The following is a 13522-nucleotide window of genomic DNA, read 5'->3' as shown; positions in this document are numbered from 1 at the left end:
AGCATTCCGGATGAGAATGGCTCATCAGATGCCGTTCGCCTCGCGCTTGCCGGAGCCTTCCAAGACTGGCTGGGCTTGGGGCGTCGCAGCGAACAACATTAGAGTTCCGCAACCCTTTATGGGCTTTTATTGGAACATGCCCGATGACGCGCCGTGCATCTTCTCGGCCGCGGACCAGGGCAGAGATAAAAGGAAGTTCCAGCGTGGCTGCGTCCCGCACCGTGCTGCCATTGCTTGGGATGGAAACAGATTCCGTGCGGCGGCCTTGACGCTGCGTGAAAAGCATGGCAGCATAGCACAGACCCTGACTCGTCCTAGGACCTGGGAAGACCTGTACCAGTGGTTTGATGCCTATGACATCTGGTGGATGGGTGCATGGAATCTTTGGCTGCTGCTCCATCTCGTCTGCGACGAGAACGAGGGCGTCTCCAACCCCTGCTCGCGTTCGGGACGGCACCAGACGAACATGGCCGATGTAGTCAACGACTGGGCCTACAAGTGGTGCACCCACAAGTCCAATCTTGTGAAGCTGCACAATTGGGACCCGAAAGGCGAAGGCGACATTTTAGATGTGCTCGGGCCCGGTGATCGAGAGAACATCCACGGATGTGAGGCGAAGGCCCTCGATGTCCTTCGCGGCGCCTTACATCACTGGCGCCAGCAATACACGCCTCCGGCCCCGCAGGGTCACGCGCGGCGCCGTTCCTTCTCGCTCCCGGATTTGCAGCCGCCCTCATATCTGAAACGCAACCCCGCCATTGTCATTGCCAATAGGACTGGTGCTGCTGTCAGGCGGGAGTCGTCGATGCCCGGCCTGCGAGTTAACTCTGGCGCAGCTCAGTATGACACGGGCGAACATGCGACCAGGGCTCATCATCAACCTTCCAAGTCGGGACCCGTCCCTGCTGTGCCCGCCGGTCGCTTTATGGCTTGCCGTGGTGTAGGCGTCGAGAATGCAGGCCCGTCTCGCCTGCCGAGCCGTCCTACGCAGCAGCCTCCGCCCTTGCTCAATGGCAGCGTTGGGATGCGGGACACCCGGAACCGGTCGGACTGCCGCAATGAGGGGCATGAGTTCGCCTGGAGTGTCCGCAAGCGCGAGGCTTTCGCAGCTTGCCATTGCCAGCGGTGCATGCATAGGTCTCGGTCCGTTTATGTTGCACCTATCGATCAGGCGGACGGCGTGGGCGTCGAGAACATGAGAGAGAACTTGACCCGATATTTCGAGCGCTGGGGCCATGTGGAGGAGGTCGACCTGAAACCATCCAAGGGGGGTTTTGGTTGGCATTCGTTCGATATATCAGCGAGCCGAGCGCCCGACAGGCCGTCGCCGCTGCGCGCAAAGGTCAAGCTGTCAACCCCCTGCTGGCGCGCGCAAGGATCAGTCACCCATACTACTCGAAGCATTACGTGCGCGAGAGCTGGTCCCCTTCCAAGGACAACCGAAGCTCCTGGTCTAGCAATAAAGGAAACCCTCAGGAGGGACAGTCATGGCCGGACCAGCGATACCAGCGGAGGTCCGGCGACTTCTCTGCCCTGCAGACAACGCCGGCCCGGCCGCAACACGTCTTTAGCCCGAGAACTCCCCGACATGCGCTTTCTCCATATAATCATACTACCTGGGCTTGCCCGTACTCCCAGCCCGGCGGGCCAAGTCCGGGTCATTGGCAAAACCCCTCGCCAGCACTTCACGGGTCGCCTCCTCCCGGTCACTGCGGCACGCTCTCTCAGAACTGGTTGCACGAAGCCATGCCGGCTGCCCGCACACCCTCTCACTCCCAGCACCATGGCTTTTACCTCTGTGACCCCGAGTCGCCTCTAGCAGCACGGCATAGCTCTCAGGCCCAGGGCGGTCGTCACGGGCCCCACGGCGACGTCTCGATGCAGACAAAGCCAGCCCTTGAAGAGGCAATATTCTCAGAGGCGTGCTCATCCACAAAAGCTCGTGCTGACCCAGCATGCAGCGCCGCTGGAAATGCAAGTATCCGGGTTCGACTTCCGAGCGTGCTTCCTGGAAAGTCCCAGGCCATGCCACCTCCTACACAAGAACAGGAAACACAAGGCGTTTCGAAGGCTGACAAACGTCATGTCGATATCCCTGGCTCCAACGGAGGTACAAAGGACGGCGCCCTCGGGCTGATGAAATTTGGAGACGTCAACTCTCCACTGCCGCCTTCTGGCTGTACTGACCCCGCAGCTCATGAGCCTCTCGCGAACATTCACCAGGACAGTGGCAACCCTTCGACAGCTGGAGTCCCTGACGGCCAGGGCCATGCTTACAATGATACGGCATTTGACTGGCAGTTGAATGCAACCTCCCGTCTCAACACGGGGGACATCCGGCTCGACCCAGACTACAGCGCCACCGTGAGACACCGGCCGTACTCGCCGCGGCGAGGTCCATGGTTGGAGCACAACTGCTATTCCAATTCCGGCTCGTGGGACGGGAACCAAGCCAAATATTCGGCAGGTCCGTATCAGCAGTCAGGAAGCTGGCCGGTCAGAGGGCCACAGGACGTAGCATCCAGCGGCCAGCATCAGGCCGAAGCGGGCGTGTCGTCGACGCAACCGGGCCACCGGAAGAAGGGAAGATTTAAGGGAAAGCACAAGACGAGTCAAGGTACCGACTCGCATGCACAGTCCCTGACCTTGACCCCGGTTCCGCCCGCCGGGAGCGATGACACTGCTCACGAACAGCCTGGACCAGACTTGCAAAGCGCCCCTGCCCAGCCCAATAAGACCAAAAAAGACAAAACCAAGAGCAAGGCCAAGCCCAAGAACCCATTTCCCTCTTCATCGGGGGATTCGCAGCTCGACGTTTGCGCTGCACAAAACGGGGGTTCCTCCACGCCCAACCCACATGGCGCCCAAAAACAAGGGGACGCCGCCGTGGGTGGTGCCGCTTCGCCGAAGAAGGCCGACGGCGTCGCCAATAACAAGGGCGGCTATCGCGCCGATGCCGGCGGGTCATTGCGGATCCCCAGAAAGCGCTGGGGGAAGGAGACGACGACGAGGGTAGACGTGAGGGACCTTTTTGGAGTGCGAGAGGAAGAGTAGGAAAGGGTTGTTTGTTTCTTTCACACCGCAACGGTCTACTCTTGAGGCTCGTACAGAAAGGAAAGACCTGACTCTAACAGCCGAGGAAAAAATGAGCGAGAGGCATAAATGGAGAAGGAATAAAGCGCACGACAGAGAACGAAACGAAGGAGCGGAGAAAGACTGAGAAGAGGAAGGAGGGAAAAAAAATGTGCAAGCCAGGGAGGATGAGTTGGTGGGGTTAGTCTTCATGTGACTATCGCCCTGCCCAACTGAGACTCTCTCGCAAAACCGGGTATCAGGCGGCACTTGGGGGCCGAGATCAAGAGGGTTGGGATAAAGATCCGTCTCAGCTAGGCTTGGATCATACCATGCCGAACTGGAGAGGTGTGAACGATTCAGGATGGTTCTTGGTACTTTGGCAGGTACTTGGGATTCAGATTTGGCGGGGTTGGCTTCTTGATCTGGCCGGCCGAGCCTCCATGAGGTAACGATGGACGGGTGGACTTATGAAAACGACTGATGATGATGATGACGGGATGCTGATGAAGAGAACGAAGTCTTTCGGCGCAGGAGACCGGTTGGCCGCAAGGCTCGGAACTAACAAAAAGGTTGATCAATGGTGGCCTTCTCGCTGGTAGATATGGTGGGAGGATGAATCGGTTGTCATCGGTCATGTATGGTATATTGCTCATAGCGGGATGCACCAAGGACATCTCTATCTACGTACCATCTCCGTACAAAGTCTGACAATAAATTGTTTTCGGAGATATCCCGCTCCCATCGTCTCCTTACCGTTCTTCAAACCAATTACACGACCAGGACAAGAATCAACGGTGCAGGGAAGGGATATCCATCTTTCAGTCGATCCCCTCCTCGCAGTGTTCTGGATCCCTTGCCTAACGACGGCGTTTCCATATCATGAACAACGCCAAATAGACTCAAAAAGGCATGTCTCACGGATTGAGCTGTATCCCGCCAACACTCAGGATCCGAAGACTGCCATTCATACCTCTCATCTATATCCTATGGATACATGTACATACATACAAGAAACGAAAACGGGCAAATCCTCTCGGCTCGCCCATGTGCAAAGTCACTGCAACCCCGGTTCGTGATCCCTTTGCTTGTCGTCCCGTCTTTCCAACGCCATGGACATCGTCACCGCCTGGGCGCTCCTCATTATGCAGCCTTAATGACTCCTGGAAGAGAACGCGGCGGACTCACATCACGGAGCACTCACCCTGCTGCTGCTTCCCAATGTTGCTTCTCGATATCCTCTCCCTTTGGCGCGGACCGCTCTTGCCGGACCGCTTGAGATCCTCCAGCCGTTCTCTTGCCTTGGGGAAATCCTGGGCTGGTTACCGTCCACCGTTAGCATGTGTTTCGTTTTTGGGTGTCTTCACTCACGCCGGTGGAGAAGAAGAGAGCGAGCATGTGAGTGAGAGGATAAGGGGGAAACCTACCGGCAGCCCGCCAATACCACCTCTTCGCGGCCTCCATGTCAGCCGGCACGCCAATGCCCACTTCCGTAAAGTAGCCCATCGCATACTCGGCCTTGGACAGCCCCGCCATCGCAGCCTTCCTCGCCCAGAGATACGCCTCGGTGTCACTCTGCTGCAACACCCCCTCGCTCCCGGTCAGATACCAGCCCGACAGCGCCAGTTCGCTCTGGTGCTCCTCCTGCATGGCCGCCCGGCTGTACCACATTATCGACAGCCTGGGATCGATCGGACAGCCGAGGAGCCCATACTCGTACGCACAGCCCAACCGGAACTGGCTGAATTTGTACCCCAGTTCGGCGGCCTGCTTGAACAGCTGGAAGGCGTAGGCCTCGTCGCGTAGGATGACATCGTTCGGCTCGGCGCTCTCGTACAGCAGCGCCAGCTCGTGCAGCGCGTGCGGGTTTTCGGCGTCGGCGCGCTCGGCGGCGCGCTTCAGCCAGCTGATGGCCTCGCGCGGGTTGCGTGGCTGGCCAAGCAGGCCCTTGAGCAGAATCATGCCGACCTTGTACATGGCGGGCGTGTCGCCGAGGGTGGCGGCGCGCTTGTACCACTGGATGGCTTTGAGCGGGTCCTTGCGCGTGCCGCCGCCCTCGTCGTTGCCGATCTCGCAGCAGACGGCCGTGCGGTAGGCGGCCGCGGCGTGGCCCAGCTTGGCGGCCGATTGGTAGAGGGAGAAAGCGTGAGCGTTGTCGGGTTCGCCGCCGAACAGGCCGCGGCCGAGGCAGTCGGCGAGGAAGAACATGGCGTCCGGATTGCTGGCCTTTTCGAGTTTGCGGAGGATCTTGTGGGCATCGACGAGATAACGTTCGCGGGATCGGGCGCGGGCCTTCGGGTCGGGGAGGTTGGGAACGAGCGCGTCGGATGCTTCAACCAGCCGCTTGGCAAGGCGGAGGGCTGAGGCTTGATCTCCGGGGTCGTTCTTGACCACAGCGCGCAGGTGCTCCAGTTCCTCCACGGTGACCGGGGCTTCGACAGGCTTTGCGGGAGGCTGGTTGACTGCTTGCTGTGGCGGTGGCGGCGGCTGCGAATAGCCTCCGGAAGGAGGGGCCGGCGTAGGTGTGCTGGCGTTGTAGCTGGCGCCTCCGCTGTAGTTCCTCACCGGCGGCGGCCGGTCGTTGAGATTCACCATCGAGCCGGGCATGTGTCCGGGGCGGACCGGTGTAGGATGAGAGGGCAGACTGTCCGGTGACGGGGCGGCTTGAGGCGGAGACTGCATCCCGGGTCTAAACGGAGTGGGACCCGGAGGCAAGCCAGGACCGGGAGCGGGCCCTGGTTGCCCGGGCGGAGGAGACCGCTGCTGATAGTGTTGTGGGCCATTGGGCAAGCCCATTGGCTGCTGGCCTGGCTGTTGAGTCGGGAGCGGGGGAATGTCTCCTGCCATCTCGAAGACGGCTGTTTGCGAATTGCGCAAGTTGGGCTGCGATTTTGCCCTACTAACCTCAGGATACCTACCTGGCCCACGCTGAGCCAGCTCCTGTGGACCGGCTTGCATATGCCTGTCGAACGAGTTCCTCGGCTGTTGCGATGGCATGGCGTCGAAATCAGGGAGTTCGGACGCGGCAGACGGAGGGTTTTGGGGCGGATAATTGTCATTGCTGCCATAGTAATCGTAGAAATTGTCGATGGATAAAGGACGCTCTTGATCTCCATAACCCGAGTCAGGCCCTTGCCGCGGCGGAGCCTCTCGATATCCTTCCTGAAGAGGGGTACCATTATTGGTCGGAGGGTATATCCTCGGAGGTGGCTGGCGCATTCCCTGTGCGGTACTTGGTCTCGGCGGCATACCGCGTCCAACGGGACCATTATGGGGAGCACCAGCACTATCCCGCCGCATGGGAGGACCGGCATGGCGCATATCCATATAATCCCTCGCCGGCATCGTCATGCTGCGTGGCGGGGGACCAAAACCTTCCTCCTGATAGCCTCCTCCCGGGGGCCCGTACCCGGGGCCCGGAGGAGGCCCGCGGCGTTGATCGGGGTATTCTTGGGAGGCATACGGTTGCGTCGCAGTACGATGGAGCGACCCCATTGGGCCCGGGGGCCCGTAGCCATTTAGAGGAGGGCGCATGGGTCCTCGCTGCTGCTGTGGTGAAGGCCCATTCGGATCCCTTGGCCCGGGCATCTGTCCCGAAATGTCCATGCTTGCCATCCGTGACACAATTTGCTGCTCCTGTTCCAAATCCGTCTTGCGGTGTGCACCCGGGAACGCGGGGAAGGGACCACCAAAGCTTTGATCGCCAGAACCTGCTGGACCAGGACCACCCATGGGCGGCGGTCCTCGGTGCGCTGCAGGAGTATGTCAGCGTACGCTCGCAACGAGGGTAACATTCCCGCGTGCAGGCCTTCACTCACCACCATTGGGATCCGACGTTGCCGGCCGTTCAGCCGTGGGTGGCCGACCACCTCGACCATGCGGGGGATAGCCACGGCCGCCAGGGCCTGGAGGACCACCCGGACCTGGGGCGTAACCGCCACCGCGAGACAGGTACGGGCCCCCTCGACTAGCGTCGCCAGGCGGAGGCCTCATGGGTCCCCCTCTTCCGCCCGGCATCGGGGGGCCTCCCCTCCCTGTCCCGTAATAATCCTGCTGGTAGTCTTGATTCGGGGGTCCTCCTCGGCCGTAGGTCCTGTCATCAAACTGACCGCCGTACCCTTGATCGCGACCCTGGTCATATCCATTCCCGTAGTCATTATAACCGTAGCCATGTCCGTCGTTGTACTGATCGTATTGCTGCTGCTGCTGCTGCTGGGGCGGCGGCGCATGGTACTGTTGTGGTCCGCCCGGCCCAGGTGGGTAATGTCGCTGAGGGGGAGGTCGTTGGGATCCGGGTCCTCCACCATAAGGACGTCCGCCAGCGCCCCCATCGAATTGACCGTTGTATGCCATTATGCCAATCCACCGATGATCTGCTGCTGCGGGGTCTGATGCTGCCTGCTCTCAGAAACGCGTGCTGGTTCGGCCAGTGAGTGTAGGGAGTTCTAGATGAGTCGCATGGCAACCGCGCCTCGGGACGGATATTGGGAGTCTTGTCTTGTGTCGCGGGTTCCAGGGCTCATGTGATCTGGCCCTTGTTCTGGCAAGGCAAGCGATGCGCAGCGCAAGCGGGGCGACGAACAATTGACAGAATCGGCTGCCTCTCAGAACCCGCAGCGCTAACACCCGCCACAAGGAGACAGGGCTGTAAGGATTGTCACCGCCGTTCTCTCGGAAGTGCGAGGATCGAGGTTGGGGAATCGAACAATAAGATGGAAGGGAGCGAAACCAGTCAGGCAAATGGCGCTCTCAAGGAACGGAGCCACCACAGAACATGAGGGATTGTTGAATGAAAGGTTCGTTGGTGACAGGAAGAAGCGAAAAACGGTCACCACCCCAAGTCAAAGGATTGCATTGTGTTCTGCCGTGGTCCGGCACACCCCTCGCAGATTTGGGGTGGGTGGACGGGAAGAACGGGTTTTCTCAACGCGGGGCCTTGCCAGCGGCCCAGGGGCTGTTACATGCAGCCAGGGTCCCGATGCAACATTCAGTTGGGCAAAATCATCATTTGTACGGTAACTTACGGAACGCGCAATAGTTATAGTATGTGTAAGGTAATGTGCTACTAATAGTTGGCCAGGTAGGTAGGTACCTACTAGTAGTAATAATCTTCAATGTGTCGTCCCCTACCGTACGTATACTGGTTGCTAGGAACCATCCGACAATAACTAGTACAACCCTCAGCTAACACAATTGAGCATTGTCCCTTCAGAAGAGTTAACTTGTCAGGACTGACAGAAGAAACAGCCCAACCTCGACTTCTCTGACAGCCCCGATCAAACCCGGTTGCGACTGAAACAGGGATGCCGATGCCTGGTTGGATTATTAACGTCCGACGATCCGATACAGCCCTCGGCCCCTCTCCCGCGCCGAATTCTGACCTAGCCGGGCTCCCGACTTAAACGTCTGCCGGTAGCGGAGCCGTTCTCAACCGCCCTTCAGCTTTTTTTCGCTTTAAACCTCGAGAAACTCGTTCTTCGAAGTTGATGGTCGGCTGACTATAATTCAGAACATGCCATCCCTGGTTGTCGATGTCGGCTTGACGAGGATTCTACTTATCCGGGTCGCGTAGCATACAAACAGCACATTTGTATCAAAAGCTAACTGACCCTGGCCCCTGGCATTGATTGGCTTCCTTACGCTCTGCAAACCCCTAGGCGCCACGTTCTCTAGTCGAACTGGAAGACCTTACGGAATACGGAAGCATCAACCGTCAGCCGTATGGGTACCTAATATGCATGGCATGGGCGGCCACCACAATTACGGGCGGGCAGCTACCTATTTTATATATCTGCCATCTTGGGCTGCAGACTGGGGGCGGTACTAGTTACTCACAATGAATAACTCCATGCAGCGATGAGCGAGAAACGAGTCACTGACCTTTACATAGGCACGTGATAGGCATCCCGTGCCGGAGATTAGGGAACACTGACCACCTCCCCCGTCTTTGTATGTACAATACAATACAGTACATTACTATACTATGTACTGTGGTATGTAATTGGAGAGAAAGATCTCCGTGAAAGACACATCCTTTCGAGTCTGACCGAGCGAATGAGCGGCCTGGAACGGCAGCCGTTGAAGGTTCCCACTTGGGTCATCTGGGTGCTTGTGCATGACCCCTGAGCTGGACATTGCCAAGCCGCCTGGAGTGTGAAATGGTTCTCGTCCGACTTGCCGGCTGCTGTCGGCTGATGCAACTCAACAGAACAGTGAACGGATCAGCCAGCTTTCTTTCTGCCGCATCCTGCCGCCTTTCTTCCTGGCAACCGACTGACCTCATTGAACTCTTTGGTCGCTCAACGGGCCCGGGGTTCGCCTGCAGTGGGAATTTACAACAGTGGCAAAGACGCTCGACGACCCTTTCACTGCATGGAGATGAGAATTGTATCCTAGCTTGTGATTGACTGAATAGATTGCGCGTTCCCTGAGTTCCCGCCCTTCAACATGACGACCAAGAAGCCCTTCAACTGGTGGTTATGGACCAAGATGGTTGTGGTGTGAGTTGTTCTCATCCGCTGTAATAAGCGGCAACCTGCTGAGATGATGACATAGCGGTGGCGCCATCTGCGTCGGAGGTCCGGCCTTCACAAGGTGGGTTATGCCCACGGACGAGGAGCTCTTCAAAAAATACAACCCCGACCTTCAGAAGCGGAGTTTGGAAGGGAGGTATGAGAGGCAAAAGGAGTTTGATGACTTCGTTACGAAGCTCAAGGAGTACTCCAAGTCCGACCAGCCAAGTATGTGATTGCTACTACCTTGGCACTCGTGTGTGCAGAATAAGGCTAACTTGTCTCAAAGTATGGGCTGTCCAAGCTGCGGAGGAGAAGAAGGCAAAGCAGGCCTCCCTTACTGATGCAGTGAAGATGGCCGAGGAGGCCAAGGCGAGAAAAGAAGCATTGAGAAGAGAAGCCGGCTTGCCGGTGGACTCGCCATCATCAAGCTCTGGGAGTCGGTGATGCCGAGGTGGAAGGAGGCATAATGTGGAAGGCTGTATCACAGGCTGTTTGACTGTACGATGTGAATGGGTTGGGACTGTACAACAGGGGGTTTGCAGGATGGCTCTACCTTAGTGATGAGCTTTAATCACTGGGAATCCCAAGACACACTACCATTGTGTGCGAGACAGCGAGAGAGCTTGCCGAGTACGATCAGGCGTTGCAAGGCGTCATGGCGAAGAAGAGCCTGGAAATGGAATTGTCTGTTCTGAATGCGGGGCACCTATCTCAGCCCAACTCACTATCTTACTTTGTCTCAAAGTCACTGGCTCTAGACGAAGCTGAGTGGTGCTGAGAAACAACAAGCCTACTGCAAGGTGAGGCTCGGTGAAGGCAGGTCAGCACTGAGCAGTTGTCAAAGTGGGGTAAACGTTATTGCGTCGGCGAAAAAATATCAGGGCCCAAGCGCACACAATTTCTACACCCACTAAGGACCGGACAAGGTTCAAAGCCATCGCGAGCCTATCAAGATACTCCTAGGTAAATCCAGGACCGATATTATCCCCGATTGACAGAGTATGTCTCCCCGCGCCAATTTTGCACTTGCGAAAACACCTTGCCCCTCCTCAAGCAAGCAAGGACTTGTGTGTGCCCTAGGCTGACTGATCGATCCAAGCTCGAGCTTCACCGAGTCGCCCCGGCCCATTCACACCAACCCCACCATCCTCCCGAATCCAACACATCCAACATGGCGGACGTTCAGGAACGGCTCAAGAAGCTAGGCGCTTCGGCTCGTATCGGTATGTTGCTGTGTCCTTCTCGATGACTTCCCGATCCGGATCGACCGACTAACCCGCCTCGCCGCCCAGGGTATGTCTGAAGCACGAATGTGCCGAGATCGCTTGAACACCCCCGCAGGTGACCGAGATTCTGACGAGCTTACGAGTTGAACAGTGGCAAGGGCACTCCGCGGAGAAAGGTGAAGCGCGCCCCCGCGCGGTCGGCCGGCGACGACAAGAAGCTGCAGCAAACGCTCAAGAAGCTCAACGTCCAGCCGATCCAGGCAATTGAGGAGGTCAACATGTTCAAGAGCGACGGCAACGTCATCCACTTTGCCGCGCCCAAGGGTACGTACGACTGGAGGCTGCGGAGGAGTGACCTTGCTGACATATCCGGCGTCTCCAACAGTCCATGCTGCGGTCCCGGCCAACACCTTCGCCATTTACGGCAACGGCGAGGACAAGGAGCTCACAGAGCTCGTCCCCGGCATCCTCAACCAGCTGGGCCCCGACTCCCTTGCTTCGCTCCGCAAGCTGGCCGAGAGCTATCAGAACATGCAGAAGGGTGAGGGTGAGAAGGAGGCGGATGATGACGAAATCCCCGACCTCGTGGCCGGCGAGAACTTCGAGAACAAGGTCGAGTAAGCGACTTGAACTCAGAGAAATAAATTCCTGCGTTCAACTTGGCCCACCTCGCCCTTCGGTCGGATTGATTTGGAGCATTTGGAAGGGACATCACCAAGTTTGTGTTTCCCGTTACCGGAAGGCGGCGCCATTGATGTTTGCACCAGCACAGCCCCCGAGAGTCATGACCAGGACGGGTAAGAGGGAACAGATGGTGTTCCGGGGTATTTTATGGCTCGGAGACATAACATGACCATGCAATGGAGCCAACACGCGTCATGACCATGCATTTGTGATTATAGTTGCCAGGATGTCGGTACATGCAATGCAGGATCTGGGCATAATCACAGGCGGAACTTGTCGTCACCGGTGTTCCTGAGCCAACCCTTCAGTGCTTTCTGCCTCACCTCCTCCTTGACCCTCCTCCTAGCGTCGAGCAGCTCCCCCTCTTTAACCCCGCCATAGGTTCCCTTCCCCAAGTCCCTCGATATCTCGTCTTCCCCCAATGCCGCCGCAACCTCAACAGCAGCGGCCCACATCCTCCTCCGCGACGTCACGCTGGCCCCCTTCAAGTCGAACGCCTTCCGGCCCTGCAGCACCCCGCCGATCAGCCCCTCCTCGACCTCCCCGTCCCTCGTCCACGCAACAGCAAGATTGCTCGCCGCCATTTTCACGTCTGCCTCCCCATCCTCCGCCGTTGCTAACCTTCTCCGCGAGAATTCAAACTCCCGATCCGTCGTCTCCACCCGAAACGGGTTGAACCCATACCCCGTATCATTCCACACTCTGCCACTTACAGAGTCCATCCTCCCCCTTGCCTCCTCCTCCTCACCCGTGCCGCCACCACCCGCAGCAAAGCACCGACGGCATGCTTCGGGGGAGTACTGGGATTTGGGCAAGACGAGACTGGCCAGGTACACCCCGCGGGGCGACACGAACAAGGACGTGAGCGAGCACAGCAGCGCGGCGCACTGCTTAAGGGCGAGCTTGTCGCTACAGGACTTGGAGTAGCTGGGCGGCGCATCGCCGCGGGCCGGTTTGCGTCGGACGATGCCCAGCTGGGAGAAGTGGCCTCGTCCCAGGAGCGCAGGTGGGCTACTGCGTGGACTGGCGGTGGAGGTAACTGATGGGTCTGGGGAAGGGGAAGGGGCCGGAGAGACACGAGGGGGCATTGGCGTCGTCACTGCCCAGGGGGTGGCGTCCGCTTGGGACGACATGATAAGCTCCATGGAGGCGTCCCCGCCTGTTGTTTCGTTCGGGTTAGGAGTGCGCATGGGTCAGGGGCAAGGGGCAGCCCAACATACAAGGTGCTTCAGAGCAGTACATGTGTAGAGTGAGGTCTTCACGCCAGGCAAAGGGCTGGGCGTGCCAAAGACCACCGGCACTGTCGGTTTGCAAGGGGCGTTCTGCTGGCGTCCTCCGCCGGAGGAACTCGGACTGGGCTGTGGCATCCCGGGCCAGGCGCCGGCATTCATCCAGGAGGAAGCGGTTAAATGCTCGGACGGTAAGGACTTCGGCATGCCAGTCATGAAGAGCGGCACCATTGGCCTGAGTGAGCTTAGACGCCGGGAGGCATTTCATGCCTGTCCTGTATAACGGTGTCAATGCATTGCGATCCTATGAGTACCTGGTGAGGTGAAAACCCCAACTCACGCAAGTGCCACGCATTTCATGCAACCTGGACCTGATCTCAAGGTGGGAAGTCAGCATCTCACAAGATAGATCAACTTGACGGCGGTCAGCCAAGAAGCTACCTTTGACGACAATACCACTCAGGGGCACCCATTCACGGAGGCCATTGTCCCGCACAGCGGGTTTACGCTTGGCGGGGAGCTTTCTAAACTCGTTCAGAACAGCTGATGCAATAGCATCGGCGTGTGCTTCTGCTGCCATTTCACGTAACCGATCCAAAGCCCGAGATCTCCTGTTTGGCTGAGAATGAAGGAGAGAAACTGAAATGAGGATCATTGATTCGGAGGCTTCCAGGAGTCGAGGACGGTATAAGCCAGGGTTAGGGCTGGATGACATGGCTATCCTGCGGTCATGGGCACAATAAGCCACTTGCAACAGTTGAACAAACCAAAGGTCCAATATTCTAGATGTGAATGC

The 13522-nt window shown here is 58.0% G+C and overlaps 6 protein-coding genes across 6 annotated transcripts; 4 read left to right on the top strand and 2 right to left on the bottom strand.

Annotated features, from left to right (window-relative positions):
* Positions 1–16: 16 nt before the first annotated feature.
* Positions 17–3351, top strand: B0T15DRAFT_547824 (uncharacterized protein; the record flags this gene model as incomplete). The annotated part of the gene is made up of 2 exons (XM_062870185.1): positions 17–1246; positions 1321–3351. 2 exons carry the CDS (start codon positions 17–19, stop codon positions 3052–3054), a joined length of 2964 nt encoding a protein of 987 aa, XP_062726680.1. The 3' UTR covers positions 3055–3351.
* Positions 3352–4279: 928 nt separating this feature from the next.
* On the bottom strand, positions 4280–6936 carry B0T15DRAFT_54881 (uncharacterized protein). Its single transcript, XM_062870203.1, has 2 exons — positions 6891–6936; positions 4280–6766 (listed from the first exon to the last, which is right to left on the bottom strand). The coding sequence occupies exon 2, from the start codon at positions 6685–6687 to the stop codon at positions 4408–4410; it is 2280 nt and encodes a 759-aa protein (XP_062726679.1). The 5' UTR covers positions 6688–6766; positions 6891–6936; the 3' UTR covers positions 4280–4407.
* B0T15DRAFT_54854 (uncharacterized protein) lies at positions 6713–7638 on the top strand. Its single transcript, XM_062870200.1, has one exon. It carries the CDS (start codon positions 6835–6837, stop codon positions 7462–7464), a length of 630 nt encoding a protein of 209 aa, XP_062726678.1. The 5' UTR covers positions 6713–6834; the 3' UTR covers positions 7465–7638.
* A 1564-nt stretch (positions 7639–9202) lies between these two features.
* B0T15DRAFT_54172 (uncharacterized protein) lies at positions 9203–10495 on the top strand. Its single transcript, XM_062869882.1, has 3 exons — positions 9203–9572; positions 9628–9812; positions 9874–10495. Exons 1-3 carry the CDS (start codon positions 9520–9522, stop codon positions 10029–10031), a joined length of 396 nt encoding a protein of 131 aa, XP_062726677.1. The 5' UTR covers positions 9203–9519; the 3' UTR covers positions 10032–10495.
* Positions 10496–10563: 68 nt separating this feature from the next.
* Positions 10564–11784, top strand: B0T15DRAFT_519808 (NAC domain-containing protein). The gene is made up of 3 exons (XM_062868454.1): positions 10564–10810; positions 10964–11137; positions 11199–11784. Exons 1-3 carry the CDS (start codon positions 10759–10761, stop codon positions 11432–11434), a joined length of 462 nt encoding a protein of 153 aa, XP_062726676.1. The 5' UTR covers positions 10564–10758; the 3' UTR covers positions 11435–11784.
* On the bottom strand, positions 11758–13306 carry B0T15DRAFT_388571 (adenosine deaminase/editase; the record flags this gene model as incomplete). The annotated part of the gene is made up of 4 exons (XM_062864452.1): positions 11758–12656; positions 12718–13001; positions 13067–13097; positions 13168–13306. 4 exons carry the CDS (start codon positions 13304–13306, stop codon positions 11758–11760), a joined length of 1353 nt encoding a protein of 450 aa, XP_062726675.1.
* Positions 13307–13522: the final 216 nt, after the last annotated feature.

Source organism: Chaetomium strumarium (assembly GCF_033439665.1).
Source record: "Chaetomium strumarium strain CBS 333.67 chromosome Unknown B0T15scaffold_1, whole genome shotgun sequence".
NCBI lineage: Eukaryota > Fungi > Ascomycota > Sordariomycetes > Sordariales > Chaetomiaceae > Chaetomium > Chaetomium strumarium.
This window is presented reverse-complemented; position numbering and strand designations above follow the sequence as displayed.

Coding starts and splice junctions, on each gene's coding strand:
- B0T15DRAFT_54881 (XM_062870203.1), bottom strand. CDS start 6,687: ATGGCAAGCATGGACATTTCGGGACAGATGCCCGGGCCAAGGGATCCG.
- B0T15DRAFT_519808 (XM_062868454.1), top strand. CDS start 10,759: ATGGCGGACGTTCAGGAACGGCTCAAGAAGCTAGGCGCTTCGGCTCGT. Junction 10,811..10,963: donor AGGCGCTTCGGCTCGTATCG/GTATGTTGCTGT, acceptor ACGAGTTGAACA/GTGGCAAGGGCACTCCGCGG. Junction 11,138..11,198: donor CCACTTTGCCGCGCCCAAGG/GTACGTACGACT, acceptor CGTCTCCAACAG/TCCATGCTGCGGTCCCGGCC.
- B0T15DRAFT_54854 (XM_062870200.1), top strand. CDS start 6,835: ATGTCAGCGTACGCTCGCAACGAGGGTAACATTCCCGCGTGCAGGCCT.
- B0T15DRAFT_54172 (XM_062869882.1), top strand. CDS start 9,520: ATGACGACCAAGAAGCCCTTCAACTGGTGGTTATGGACCAAGATGGTT. Junction 9,573..9,627: donor TGGACCAAGATGGTTGTGGT/GTGAGTTGTTCT, acceptor ATGATGACATAG/CGGTGGCGCCATCTGCGTCG. Junction 9,813..9,873: donor CTCCAAGTCCGACCAGCCAA/GTATGTGATTGC, acceptor CTTGTCTCAAAG/TATGGGCTGTCCAAGCTGCG.